The following is a 15,119-nucleotide window of genomic DNA, read 5'->3' on the forward strand; positions in this document are numbered from 1 at the left end:
CCCATGTTTCCCGATTAATCCTGCTGAGCTGACCACTTCTTGCCATTCAGCCAAATTGTGGTCCAGGCCCCAGCCCCTGTTTTCCAGCTGGGTTATTTCCCACTTCTTGACCACTCACTCACTCCTTTTGCTTAGGTTCTGTGGTGGCAACAGCCCAGATACCTACCAGCAGAGCATACCCTCAGTGAGCAGGTAAATCTCTTTAAAGAGATGCTCAGATCCCTGGTGAGTTAGGGAATTGAATATTGAATTAAGTATTGTTGTCTGTATTTACAATTCTGAATCATTGAGAGAAGCATTTTAAAGTTGACTTTGTATAGGTTTTATATAATACCTACCTTCTTTAGCCTCGGCATCTCTAAATGTAGAAACACTGACATTCCAATTTTATCACATCAGGAAGCATCTGGTAAATATTTTTAAAGTTATATATTTTTTGGGGGTGGCATCATTGATTACGTAAGAGTCTCCATTTTGAATCAGAAAATTCACTGCTAGTGCTTGATGACTGGGACTAACCTTTCGGGTTCAATATATTTTGAACAGAAAGAGCCTTCCTGTTGCCAGGACAACTAAAAGTTCAAGACCATCTGGTCTCCAGGCAACCTTTTCCAGACCTACCTCAAATGCTTTCCCAAGCTTTTTCAGGAGATGTCCTTCCCTGCCTTTCTCTGACAGCTTTGGGACCTCAGGAGGAGGAGCACCAAGAAACCCAGGAATGATGTAAAGTTTAGAATTTTTGAAAGACAAAATATATGGATCAGGTGATAGTTTCTATGCTGGCAAGGAACAATCAGGTTTTAGAAGAAGGAGGACAGTTTTCTCCTTACTCTTGTATCTAAAACACACTAACATCAGATTTTTTTTTTTATGAGTTACTGTTATATTCCCATACTCTTGATTCATGTAAGTCCTGCTGAAGCTTGTCAAGGTCTGACTCCATACTAACTGCCAGCTCTTCACTGACTTGTGAGGGAAGTGAGATGGTTTTTGTGTTGTTACCCAGAATTTCACAGGATGGGTGACCGTCCGACGTGCTGAGGCTAGTTTGTCTTAAGAGTTCTTCTCTTTCTGATGTCATAAGAGGTTACTGTTGCCTTGGCCAACATAGCCAACAGTGAATTTGTCAAGGGCCGGCAGCGATGGAGGTTCTCTAAGCATATGTACCATGGGAATCAGGCTGCAGATTACTTCATGCCAAGCCTTGAGATACTTAGAAATGCCCCCATTTTTCTGAAGAACTTTCAGAGAAGTGAACCAGGCCACTTGGATTTTGGAATAGAAAGAAGTTTGTGCTGCCACTATTCCTGGGCTGCAATCTTATATTGCCTGGGGAGTGGTGTGCCCCCTGAATTCAACCCAGCCAAATATGACTACTCATGCTAAACATGACTACTTTTTCTAAGACAAAATAGTATGTAGAATGTCCTTTTAGTTACCTGTTTAAAAAGAAAATCTCTGGAACTGAAAATGCTCATCTTTGAGGTTTTCCCTATATCTCTTATAGCTTCTACATGCCTTTGTTATCTCTTTATGTTTTGCTTACTTTATCACCTCACTAGATACATAAGCATCTTTTTGCAGCTAAATGCAGCAGGTCCTTGAATAACATCATTTTGTTCCATGTTATTTCATTATGACGATGAGATACCATAGGAAGTGAACACTTGTTTATGTCAATTAACCTGTTGTAAAATTGGTCTTGTTATGCGTCGTTTCACTTAAAGTTGCAGAACCTATTGACGACGTTAAGTGAGGACTTACTGTATTTACCCACACGTGCAAACAGCCATGAAGACTAATAAGCTACTGTGGAAAGGAGAGGGGTTCTTAAGTCTCTTGCGTTAACCCGGATTAGGTAGTGGGGTATCAAAGGAAGAAAATAAGAAAATTCACAGCATAAATAACAATAAAAAATGATAATGATGGCAGCTAACGTTTTCTGAGCTCTCAGTCTGTGCCAGGTGCTCTACATGGATGACTTCATTTGATCCTTGCAGTGTAATCCATGCAGACCCCTACTGAGGAAGGTACTAGCATCCCCATTTTATAGATAAGGAAATAAAGGGACAGAGTGTGAAGCTGCCAACTATAAGCTGAAGTGACTTTGGCGGGGGTGCGCTCTCATGTTTAATTTCTTCAAATTTTCCATTTAGTTTCATACTCTGTCCATGTTTATTTTTTATATAAAAATAACTTCCTCCCCGAATCTTTCAGTAAATTGATGCCTTAGGAAGATAATACTCTATTTCCCACCACCTAGACTCAGAGAGTTATACACTCACCTGTTTGAGAAAGACAGCCTTAATTATCACTAATGGGCCAACTGGGGAGTTAGCCTAAAATCTGACAGGGTCTGTGGGCCTTAGTGAAGCCTGGCTCAGAGGCAGAGCCAAGGTGAGGCGGGGAGGGCAGGGGTTGGTACTTGTGTGGGGTTGGTACTGGGGCATTTCATTCCAGAGGTCCGAGTTGAGAATGTTAGGAACTTTGCTAGGAGTCAGAGGAGAATACAGAGGTAGGAAACTTCCCTTCTCAGCGTTTATGATCTAGTCTGGGAGGTGAAATACATACAACAGCCCTTTAGCTTTGCATCATTGCCTAATTACTCAATACCTAGTTCGGTGTTGAAAACAACAGGTGTTCAGAGAAGGCAGAACGTGGTGTGTCTAAAGTGGTTGGCAAGGCTTCGTGGAAGAGGTGAGACCAAAAAAATCCCCAAAGGATGGGTCACATTAAGAAAGAGAAGAGAGGAGGATGGTGTGGGCTAGTGAGTGATTCTACTTGTCCTCTCATTTATCCTTATTAATATTCATATGTGTATTCATTTATGTTCTCTTTCAAAATCTTAACATTTTCCCTAGGTTACTCTTTACAAAATTACTCCCAAGAGAACAGGACTTATATGTGTTATTTGTTAGACCTTTTTTCCCTTTGGTCAAAGTCAGGGGTGGCCACTTGGTCCACCATTGCTGGCAGAGGGTGTTTTCCATAAAACACCTGTCTGCATTATCTTTGCAGAAGCTGAATTTGAATGCTCTTACGTGAGTCTTGTAGTCAGTTTGACACATTCCTTGCCACTGCTCTTATCTTACACCTGACCTGACTTAACATTGATACCGCTTGCCTTTGTAAACAGTTGAGTTTGCAACTCATTGAAAAAAGGAAAAGGAACTTGAATAAAATGTTCCCATTAAGTGAAATTACCTTCAGAGCTTGTGAAGCTTAGTTTAAACCCTAATCTGCCCTTTTTCCACATCCCATCTTAAAATTTATTTTACCTTTTTACCAAAGGAAGTAGTATCTTGTCCTTTTTCCTGTGAATAGTGCCCTGCTGCCTCACAATAGGAGGTTGAAAGTTAGAAGTTTGGAACCGTGTGCCTTTAATGATTTTTAAAGCCTTGAAGCCCATTTCTGTTTAATTTATATAACTTTCTCCACTACATATGACTGAGGGCCTGGCAGGAAAAAAAACACCAGCCTGAAGAATACTTTCTGTATAATGAGTGAAAACAGTATTAAAAATGGAAATGCTTTTCAACATAAAACTTTTAGTTTGCTTCTGCAAATACTTTATTCTTGGCATTTGTTTTGGCCCTTTGCTATCTTTTAGGTTACGGTAGTTGATAAAAGGCTGCCAAGAACTACAATAACTCTTCCTTGTTTTTGGCTGATGACATTTTTTTCTATGTTGAGATGGTTCAGTGGCCTAATAAACTCTAAATGCATGCTTCTGGTTAGAACTGGGATAGAATCCAGGAGCCTCCCAGCTCACTGCTCAGTTCTGCCTCTGACTCAAAGATGAGCCTCTTGAGTCTTCACAAGGATGAAGTGGGCATTAGGCAATATCTGTGGTGGTTTTGAATGAAAGACTGTGTGAGGTGTTTACAACCTCCAAGGTAATTAGGAGAGAACAGTAGCTTTGCTTACCTCTGACCAGTTGGGAAATGGGCTGGTTCTTTCTGAGGTTTCCTGTGCTGAGGATTGGTGCAAGTTGGGCCAAGAAGGCTGAAGGTAAGGAACAAAAGTCGTTGGGTTCCCTCTTCCTTCTCTGGAGCCTGTAAGAAATAAGCCAGCAGTGAGGGGATCCTAGAAAGGCAAGTAGTGGAAAGGCCGAAGCACAGGCCTCTCTGCTGAGTGCCTTCATGTCACCTTCCCTCCTCGCAGGCACTGAGTGACCGCTTCAGTGGTGAGATCCCCGATGACCAGATGGCACACAGCTCCTTTTTTCCAGATGAGTACTTCACCTGCTCCTCCTTGTGCCTCAGCTGTGGGTAAGTGAGGCCGCCACCTCCCCACCTTGAAAAAAGAGTGGTGCTTCTCTCACTTCAGTGTACACGCAAATCACCTGGAGTGTGGTTAAATTACAGATTCTGATTTAAGGGTGAGGTGAGGCCTGAGATGCCGAGTTCTAAGTTCCCAGGTGATCCTGGTGGTCGCGAGACCATCCTTTGAGGATGCAGGGAATTCCAGGACATATGGTTACGATGGATCCCCTGAAGAGTCTGGGGATGTGAAATTGACTCAATTTGGATGTGAAATTGACTGGCTTCTGGTTTGGGCAGGCTTTATTACAGAAAACTTTAGGTTGCTTGTTTTTCTCTGTTTCTCCTATCAGGGCTTTCAGTTGTAGTTATTCCACCTACCATGTTTCCCGAAAATAAGACCTGGCACAACAATCAGCTCTAATGCGTCTTTTAGAGCAAAAATTAATATAAGACTCGGTCTTATTTTACCATAAGACCAGGTCTTGTATAATATAATATGATATGACATAACATAACATAATATAATACCGGGTCTTATCTAACAATATAATATAAGACCGGGTCGTGTATTCATTTTTGCTCCAAAAGACGCATTCGAGATGATTGTCCTGCTAGGTCTTATTTTCTGGGAAACGCGGTATTCAACTAATATTTGATAGCCCAGTGTGTGCAAAGCACTGTGGTACGTTTCAATCCTAGTTGATTCACTATGAGGGCAAATGCTTAGAGCACTTTAGAATTATCCAGGGAGCTTTCAGAATTATCCAGGCGTCTCCTCCAAGGCATCTGATTTAATGGATCTGGGGTGGGGCCACGGCATCAGTGTATTTAAAAGGCTCCTCAGATGATTGTAATGTGTACCCCGAGTTAAGAACACTGCCCTAGTGCAGTGATTCTCAAACTTCAAGCTGTGTATGCATCACTTTGGGATTTAGTTAAAACGCAGATTCTGGATCAGCAGGTCTGGGTGAGATTCTGCATTTCTAACAAGCTCCTGGGTGACGTTTGTGCCACTGATCTGTGGACCACACGTTGTGACGTTGTGATGGGATCAGAGCAGTGATTCTCAAATGCTAGCATGCATCAGAAAAACCTGAAGCACATGTGAAAACGGATTGTTGGGCCTCACACCCATAGTTTGGTTTAGTAGGTCTGGTGTAGGGCCTGTGAGCTTGCATTTCTGGTGTGTTTCCAGGTGATGCTGATGTGGCTGGCCGAGGACTACACTTTGAGGATCACTAGAGTAATTTGAGCTGTTGATGGCTGTTAAATCACAGTTTGGTGATTTGTCTGATGGAGCCCAGGGGATTTAAACACAGTGTGTTGTGGTCAGATTGCAGTGTTTGTGTCATGTAGACACTTCCCTACTAGTTTGTCTTTGCTCACTTCTGGACCACTGCCTGTGTCCTCCACGTTTGCTCATCTACAGGAGGAGACCTGAGCCTGTTCTGTTATGAATGGCCTTTTTGCACTGAGCCCTGTAAGCCACCTATTGGGCACTGACTCACCTTGGCTTTGGGATTATACAACCTGGCCTGGGGAGAGCTAAGGACTATTGTGGACAGAGGGATATTAGTTGCCAGCGTGACTTACCTTCCTTTTCACCTGCCCCATGAAATGAGGGGCAGAGGCTCTGTTAGATCATCACTTTTCCATTCTCACTGAGCCCCACCATGGTTTCCAGAACTTTCCCTTCTATCATAGTGAAATCCTAACGTCCTGATCTCTGTTTTTGTGTTGTCAGGATGACAGAGCTCTCTGTTCATTTGAGGGGCTTTCTTGCCCAGCGTAAGCCAAATGCTTTGCCAAATGTTGGGGGTTAGTTTTTGTTTGGCATCTTGGCAACCTGTTCTGGTTAAACTTACTTCATGCTGTTTGGATTTTTGAGTTTCCTGAGAGTCATTCAGGATTCATCTTTTGTCAACGTGGTATCTTCTGGCCCCTCTGTGCCTACTGAGCAGCAAGGGTGTTTTTCTAAGAGTCCTCCTTTCTCTTTTTCTCCTCATACAAAGGTAATAATTGCTCTACCTTTGTAGTGATATTGATTGCACGTGTAAGAGAGGTTTGTGGGTTCCTGAGAGAAACTGCCCTGTCTGTGCTTAGTATTTGCTGCCTAGTTAATAACCAAGGTCTGGTTTTGGCCCTGTGTCTGGCTTAGGGTCAGATTCTTCTGCCTAAGTGGCATTGGCTCCTTTAGCTGCCTCATTGTCAGCTTTTGGGCTTCACTTAGGGCTGGATGTAAGAACAGCATGAATCATGGGAAAGAAGGAGTACCTCATGAAGCTAAGAGCCGCTGCAGCTACTCCCACCAGTATGACAACCGAGTTTACACCTGCAAGGTGAGTCCTCTGATCTTCTCCCTGCTCTCGCAGCTGGCTTGCTGGTCACACTCTCCTTTTGGAAAGACTGGCTTGGGGCCACCTTTGCTGCATCCCAAAGTATTTGATATTCAAATTGAATGTATCTGAAACTTTTCCTCAGCTCTAACCAAAAGAACGCACAGTCTTTGTTGCTGAGGCTCTTGGGTTTTTTGTTTGTCTGTTTGTTTTGGGTTTTTTTTTAAGCTTCTTTTCCCCTTATTCTGTTGAAGTTGTATGCAAGACTCATATACATTGACTGTTCGTTCTTAAGAACAGAAGTGCTCTTCAGGAACCGGTTTTCCGGTTTTGATTGGTTTCTCCTGTCTGTTTACAGCTCAGTTTGGGGTCCCAGGATGGGTACACATTCAATTCATGACCATTCAGGGCACTGGCTTCTTTAGAGAAATGAACTTTCTTCCGATGTGCTAACTGGGGGTCTGTAAACCCTCAGCTGGTATGGTTTGCTGGGAGTGGGGCTGGACAGGGACGTGAAGAGGCCATGGGGGCTGGTGTTCAGAGAAGAAGCTGGCAGAGTGCTCCATGTTTCAGGCCTGCTATGAGAGAGGCAAGGAAGTCAGCGTAGTGCCCAAGACATCTGCTTCCACCGACTCTCCCTGGATGGGTCTTGCAAAATATGCCTGGTCTGGGTGAGTTTAAGCGACAGAGCTAAGGGTTGGTTGGTGTGTTTGTCTCCCCAGGCACTTGGCTAGGTAATAGTATCTATTTGCATTCCTCGTAGGTATGTGATCGAATGTCCTAACTGCGGCGTGGTGTATCGTAGCCGGCAGTACTGGTTTGGGAACCAAGATCCTGTGGATACGGTGGTGCGGACAGAGATTGTGCATGTGTGGCCTGGAGTAAGAGCAGTCTTATTTATTTTTCCTCTTTCTCTTGTATCGTTCAGTGGAAAAGTGGAACTTGTTTAGAATGAATTTCAGTATATTGGTGGTTTAGGAAGGCATGATTCGGAGAGAAACAAGCCTTTCTTATTCTACATCATTAATTATTTTCATTCTTTTTACATAAATATTAGAAGCACACCTTTAAATAAGTGAAAATTGATCTGTAGTTTTACTGCCTTACCAAATAAAATTTCATTTTTTTCATATTCTCACTCATTTTCCAATACACATATATTTGTACAGATGTGATTATAATTTGTGCCATTTATCTGCTTTTCTTCACACACCACAATTTTATTTCCACATTCACTTCACTTTTCATCATTGTCATTTGTAGTCACTGTGTAATAGTCTGGCTAGTGTTACAGTTTGATTGCCCGTTTCCTTTTTAAACATTCATGCTGTTTTAGTCGTTTTGTTTTTCATTTTTAAAAATTTATTTTTCAATTACCATTGACATACAATATTATATTAGTTTCAGGTGTACAAAACAACCTAGTGATTAGACATTTATTTACCTCACAAAGTGATAAAGTGATAACCCCAAAAAGTCTATTACCCATCTGACACTGCATATAGTTATTAAAATATTACTGACTGTGTTCCCTATGCTATACTTTACATCCCCAGGACTTTTTTTTTCAATTATAGTTTACATTCAATATTATTTTATATTACTTTCATGTGTACAGCATAATGGTTAGACTTTTATATAATTTATACAGTGATCCCCTCGATAAGTCTAGTACCCCCTGATACTATATATCATTTTTATAATATTATTGACTATATTCTCCATACTTTATATCCCTGTGACTATTTTGTAACTACCAATTTGTACTTAATCCCTTGAGGGTTTTTTGTTTTTTTTTTTAACCAAAAAAAAAATGCTATAGTGATCATCTTTATATAAGAAAGCCTTTTCTTTGTTTTGGGAAATTTTCTTTAAGTATATTCTAAGAAGTGAGATTACTACAGACCCTTATTACTTCTTAATTTAACTTTCTAATTCAAGATGTTGAAAAAACATATCTGTTCATGAAGCATTGATATATTGCTTTCATTCTGCACTAAACCACAGTTCACTCTTGGAATTACCCTAAATCACATCACATGCAAAATCTTTGCCCTTCATGGAAAAAAGATAAGTGATTTTCTCTAAGGGATTTATTTTCCTTGGTGATGTTCTCCTTGCTGGGTGATTCCTAAAGCCACTAGTCAGGTCTACCTGCAGATTCACCTTTGAGCTTTCCCGGGTCCTTCAGTTACCACGAAACTGAACGATTCCCTTATTGTTTTGTTCCTCTTCTATCCAGTTTCCAGCCCCACTAAAATTTGTTAGTGCAGTGTGGTGTCATTTCTAGAGCTCACCCCTCGGCATGATGGTCCAGGCCATCCTAGTCTAAGGATTTATTATGGCCTCAAACCAGTATAACTTTCTCATGAGGCTTTTTATGACTAATGTCTTTTGTTTTTTGATCTGTGTTACTTCTTTCCTGTAAAAGCTATCATCTCTATGGCAAGACAGTTTATATTCCCAAAAAACACTCATACTATAGTTTACCATGAGGCCGTACTCCTCAAAGTCCTCAGTATTAGGGAATACAGCCTTCTCCACTTCTGTTTGTTCATTGATTCATTATTTCAGCATATGTTCTTGCGTACTATGTGCTCAGAATTGAACTAGATACTTATAAAAACACAAAAATAAAAAAAGATAGGCTATTGTTCGCAGAGAGTTGATAATCTAATAGGGAGCCAAATACGTAGACAGATACTGCACTGACACATGGAAACACGATTCCTGGAGATGTACAGGTATGAGAGGAACTGAGAGGAAGGGCTCCTAATCCAGCCTGGGGTGGGAAGCTTCCTATGGGAAGTGTCATCTTGACACGAGTGTCTCCTGGATTATATATCTCCGCATATGGGCAGCGTAAGTCCAGAATTGAACAGTTGTGCAACAAGTATTATGGTTGCCTTGAACAGAATAAATCAGTAATGACTGGTTGGTGTGATATTGCCTAGACGCCAGGGGATTCCTGGCCTGTCCCCATTTTTCTCTGCCGGGGGTTTGTGGTTCTGAGTTGGCCATGATGAGTGTGCAACTCACCCAAGCTCCCTCTCCTTCTTTCCTTTGACTCCCTTCACTCAGAGCATGATGGGAACCTGCATTTTCATTTCAGACGGATGGATTTCTGAAGGACAACAACAACGCTGCCCAGCGCCTCTTGGACGGGATGAACTTCATGGCTCAGTCGGTGTCTGAGCTGAGCCTTGGGCCCACCAAGGCTGTGACATCCTGGCTGACAGACCAGATCGCCCCCGCCTACTGGAGGCCAAACTCCCAGATCCTGGTATGGTGTGGCAGGACGCCCCCACATGCCTAGCACAACCCCTTCTGCTTGTGCCACTTCACCCTGCCCTAAGCTTGTTCTGTGAGCAAGGCGTGGGACTTTTCTCCCGTCAGGTTAGCTCCCAGAGTTTAGGAAAGGGAGGATACACTCAGGCAGCCCGTGTCCTTTGCACACTGATTTCCCTTTGTGTTATTCTGCAAGTACTTTCTTTGTTGTGGATTTTAGTTTCCTTGCCTGCAAGGGCTTATTATTGTTGGTCATATATCTAAGGTCATACCGTGTAAGACCCGGCCTTAATATAAGACCCGGTCTTATATTAATTATTGCTCCAAAAGATGCGTTAGAGCTGATGGTCTGGCGAGGTCTTATTTTCGGGGAAACATGGTAGATAAAGAATCTGGAGGAAAAGGGTCTTCAGGTGTCATTTAGGGTTATCCTCGGCTTGATACATAAATCTCTTCAGCACCACAGCAAAGGAGCGCCCAGCTTTAGCCCAAATACTTTGTGACAGGGAACTTGCTCCTCACCAACTTCCCAGAAGCTCTTTTGAGAAGCCGTGCAAAAAATGAATTCTCATTGATCTTCTGGCCTTCTGAGAATTAGCCCTTCTGAGAATCCTGTGACTCAGCCAAATGATTTGAGTGCCTTTCCAGTCTCTTCTTGGAAGTCAGTGATAATCATACCTGTGTTTCAGTGGGGGCATTCCATGTGCCTAGAGATTTTAGGGCCACTCTGTCAGGACTGTTGGGGTCCTGTTATTCCAAGATGGTGCTGTGGTCCTCCCCCTGGGTCTCACTGACTTCCTCAGCTGAGCCAACACAAATGATACCTGCCTCTCTTTGTTTGGGCTTGGAACAGAGCTGCAGCAAGTGTGCTACATCCTTTAAAGATAACGACACCAAGCATCACTGCCGGGCCTGTGGGGAGGGCTTCTGTGATGGCTGTTCATCTAAGACCCGGCCAGTGCCCGAGCGGGGCTGGGGGCCTGCCCCCGTGCGGGTGTGTGACAACTGCTATGAAGCCAGGAATGTCCAATTAGGTAATGTGGGGCCCGGAACGCCTGGGTGGGGCGGGGAGCCTCTCTCCTTGGCACTGGATGTTGGGAACTAGACTCTCATACGCCCAACCCTGTTCCTAACTGCATCATTCTTCTGAGAGCAATTGCTCCCTTGGTCTTGGCCAGTCGTTCTCTGAGCTCTTTGTTAACAGAGTCCTGAGGTTGCTATTCCTCAGGGGTTAAACGTGTCCTGTGTTTACCAGGCATGGCTTAGACTATGTCTTGTCCTTGGAGAAGGTAGTAGGTCCAGCTTCTAGACCTTTCTGGTTTACTTTAAAGGAAAGTTATAAAATAGCTCCAGAGGGTTGAGGTAAAGGACTAAGATGTCACCCACTGTAAGGGTCTGGACTGACCCACAGCCCAGGCCCTTGTGATCATTGCAGGAAAGTACAGTGGTACCCTGCGAGAAGAATCCAGAAGTGCGCTGCTGTTCCCCTGAGTTTTCCATTTGGGAAATGACTCAGAGCTGATGGCTGTTCCTTTCTCGTTGCCTACAGATGTTACTGAGGTACAGGCGGACGATGAAGGCGGGACACTGATTGCTCGGAAGGTGGGCGAGGCCGTGCAGAACACTTTGGGAGCCGTGGTGACAGCCATTGACATACCACTAGGTGGGCTTGGCAGTGCTTCTCTTGGGGACTGTGTATGTGGAATGAAAGGTTTCAGAGTGCCCCAGGCTGTCATTTTGTCAAAGGCTTGCAGACCTACATTGAGTTGGGCAGCAGGGAGTTGATTGAAAATTGACTGACGTTTTGCTCCCTGACTACTTATGTACCTTGGTGGTTTCACGTTTATCTCTGGAGGCCATTCTCTAATACCACCTATTTATAGCTGCATGACAAACTACCTGTAAACAACCACCATTTTATCATGTTTCACAACTTTAAGTCAGGAAGGGTAGTTAATTATTCTGCTGCAAGGGGCATTGCCTGGAGTTACTACCTGATATTCTACTGTGGCAGCTGGATTGGTCTTGAGAGGCCAAGCCAACGTCACTTCCATGCTGGGCCTTACATGCATGGCAGGGACGCCTAGAAGGCCTAGTGGAACTCCCCCACCCTTGTATTCTCCACGCCTCTCCATGTGGTTTCTCCAGTGGTAGTTGGACTTCTTTACATAGTGGCTCAGGGCTCGAAGAGCTAATGTTCCAAGAAACAGAAGTAGAAGCTGCTGGTCTCTTAAGGCCTGCGCCTGGAAATTGGCACTTCTACTATAGTCTCCTGTAGGCACAGAGCCTGCCTGGATTTGAGGGAGGGGGCAGGAGTGTCAGAGAATTTGTGGTGGTCTTTAATCCACACCAGCCAAGCTATTTTTCATTTAGGATTAAGATAGCTACTCACCTCTGGTTGTGAGAGGTACTTGTAACCAGAATGGGAAGAGGGAGAGGAAGGGAAACCCATCAGTGTGTGGGGGGCTTCAGCAGGGTTGTCCGGACCTGGGATATATAGGGGAGAGACCAAGGACTCCTGGTGGGTGGTGATAAAAATTGCTTGGGACAGATTTAATCAGTGTGGTTCATAAATGAGCAGATGATGAGCTTTTTGACCCTAGGACGTAGGAATAGGTGGACTGCCCAGACTCGAAGCTCAGGCTGCATCTGCTCTCATGGGTAAGGCAGGGGCTGCCTTTGGCCCAGAGAGCCTGCCGACTGTGCTCACCAGTGCTCGCTTGCTGTCGGACCCCAGGCCAGTGTGTTAGACACGTCATTTCTTGTTATCCCCATAGCCACTCTTGAAGGTGGCTTGTTAAAGATGAGGAAGCCACGGCCTTGAGAAGCAACCGCTTTTAATCCTGCAGCTGCTTATTAACTCGTGCTCAGTGGAACTGGGATTTGAATGAAGCTATAGCCTGACTCCAGAGTCTGACTTCTTATTGTTACTCCAGTAGCTCTTAATGCCGCTGCACTTCAGGATCACCTGGAGAGCTTAATAGATCCACAAATTTCAGTGCTGGGCCCAGCCCCAAAGATTTTGGCCTGGGTGGTGTGCGGTGAAGACCAGGCATCTGCATGTTTTCAAAGGTCCATAGCCGATTGTGTGTGCAGTCGGACTGCGAGCCAGTGGAGTGTCTGAGGATGCCCTCCTGCCCGGTGGGACACGGGGTGTTGGGTTCCGTGTGTCCCGCCTATCATGGTTCCTTCCCTGCCGCAGGTCTGGTAAAGGATGCAGCCAGGCCAGCGTACTGGGTGCCTGACCATGAGATCCTGCACTGCCACAACTGCCGGAAGGAGTTCAGCATCAAGCTCTCCAAGCACCACTGCCGCGCCTGTGGACAGGGCTTCTGTGACGAGTGCTCCCATGACCGCCGGGCTGTCCCTTCTCGAGGCTGGGACCATCCTGTCCGAGTCTGCTTTAACTGCAATAAAAAGCCCGGTGACCTTTAACCCCAGCTCCCTCTCCAGGTCCTTCACAATTCCTTAGGTTCTCAGGGTTAGAAACAGAAGTCTCATTGAGGTAGGCCCTCCCCCTGGTCACCTGTTGTGGTGTGTATCCTCTGTTCATCCTGGGGCACTTTCCCACAACGTGGGGTAGGGTACATGGCAAGCTGTGGTGAGCCTGGTGGCAGGCCCGAAGGCGTGCACCCCTCAGGGCAGGGGACGGAGCAGCTGATAGCAAAGGGGAATGAACCTGAATCCGTTGCATTTATTTCTTTAAAATAATAAATATATATCCATAGAGACACATGAAAGGAACGTGGAGTATATTCAGGCTGCTGCTGGTTGCGAAGACTTACCACAAGTCTGTGCCCAGCACAGGGATAAGGTGGCGGTGGCAGCAGGTCTTCCCCACAAAACCGAGCCAGGTCCAAAGCCACTGCGTTGCCGGTCGCCTTCTTTCCAAGCCTTCAAAGCCTCTCTTTTCCTTGCCTTTTCCCGTCATGCCTCTAGGCCGCCTGGGGAAGTGGGCTTCCCAGGTGCTTGCTTGGAATATCCTAAAGCATCTCCCTGGGCCCTCCAGAGCTGGATCCCAATTCTTGGCCTACACCTGTTTCAGTCCGAGACCACTCAACTTAGCGTGCAGGTCACCGGAGTGGGTGGAGAGTGAGGGGTAGGGTCCTCAGCCCTGAGAAGTCACAGCGCAGGTGATGTGACAGCGTCGTTCCTGGGGAAAGCTTGGAAGGAAATGGCCCTTCCCCAGTCATGTCTCCTGCTTGTTGCTGCTTCTGTCTGTTCATCCACTCGGCTTTCCCAGAGGCTGAACCCTGCTCCCAAATAGAGCACCTGCTTCCCTCCCCCTCCAACCCCTTCAAGCCCACCATCTGCTTCTGAGTGTTGCACTAGGATTTTTATTGCTTATTTTGAAGTGTCTTAATTCTTTGTTCCCAGACACATGACCCCTCTAGCTGTTGGAGGCATGGTCATGAGAAATCTTCCAGGGAAACAGAGCACAGAATGGACTGTTAGTTGGGTTTTTTTTTTTTTTTTTGAGTATATATAAATATTTCAACAGATCATTAAGAAAAAATTCTCTCCGGTCCTTGCAAGAGAAGTCAAATGAACTTTTGTTTCTCATCAAGAGCTGGGACACCCATGTCTATCATGACTGGAAAGAGACTGTTGTACTGAAATCTTGTCATCATGGTGGATTTTATCTTCAACGGCCAAAAATGAAGAATTAAAAGTGACAGTTCCTGACTGAACTGGTGGGTGGGCCGAGCTTCGGGGAGGTACGCGGCAGACATTCCAGCGTGAGTGTCCGTGTGACATGAGCCCTAGAATGTGTTGGTTCCCAGATGCTCCCTGACCGCCTCCTGTGGCCCAGTGACAGGCCCTACTCTAGTACTGTGTATCATCAAATTCGCCATCATAAAGGAATCTTCCTGCTCAACATGGACTGTGCTCTTTTCCTTTAAGTCTTGCTTCCTCTTTGTAGTTGATGGGGAAAGTAGCTGGTGGCTTTCAAAGCAGAAACCAAGTGAGAGGCATATTTCTAGGGTGGTCATATTTTACCTGCAAATACCTCAGTTGATTAATAACTTAAAAAGCACAGCTAACTACCATAAAATCATTATCATACGGATTTTAACCTCTTTGGATAGAGATAGCATGTTCCAGCTCAATTCGCTAACTGGACCCAGGAACTTGGCAGATTTCCTTTAGGGGATATGTACTGATGTCAGAGATCTTTCTCGTGGTTAGAGGGCTCCATGCGTGCTCACTGATTATGCTGTTCTCTTGT

At 44.8% G+C, this 15,119-nt stretch overlaps 1 protein-coding gene across 2 annotated transcripts in view; it reads left to right on the forward strand.

Moving 5' to 3' along the window:
* ZFYVE1 (zinc finger FYVE-type containing 1) overlaps positions 1-14,768 on the forward strand; it is a 49,694-nt gene extending 34,926 nt beyond the window's left edge. For both annotated transcript variants that reach the window (XM_033107827.1, XM_033107828.1), the window contains 8 exons: positions 4,165-4,271; positions 6,496-6,604; positions 7,175-7,272; positions 7,365-7,482; positions 9,714-9,884; positions 10,743-10,923; positions 11,439-11,552; positions 13,092-14,768. In XM_033107827.1, the coding sequence (XP_032963718.1) occupies positions 4,165-4,271; positions 6,496-6,604; positions 7,175-7,272; positions 7,365-7,482; positions 9,714-9,884; positions 10,743-10,923; positions 11,439-11,552; positions 13,092-13,324 (1,131 nt within the window). In that variant the 3' untranslated portion in view covers positions 13,325-14,768. The remainder of the gene's footprint in view (positions 1-4,164; positions 4,272-6,495; positions 6,605-7,174; positions 7,273-7,364; positions 7,483-9,713; positions 9,885-10,742; positions 10,924-11,438; positions 11,553-13,091) is intronic.
* Positions 14,769-15,119: the final 351 nt, after the last annotated feature.

This window comes from Rhinolophus ferrumequinum, chromosome 6 (genome assembly GCF_004115265.2).
Source record: "Rhinolophus ferrumequinum isolate MPI-CBG mRhiFer1 chromosome 6, mRhiFer1_v1.p, whole genome shotgun sequence".
NCBI lineage: Eukaryota > Metazoa > Chordata > Mammalia > Chiroptera > Rhinolophidae > Rhinolophus > Rhinolophus ferrumequinum.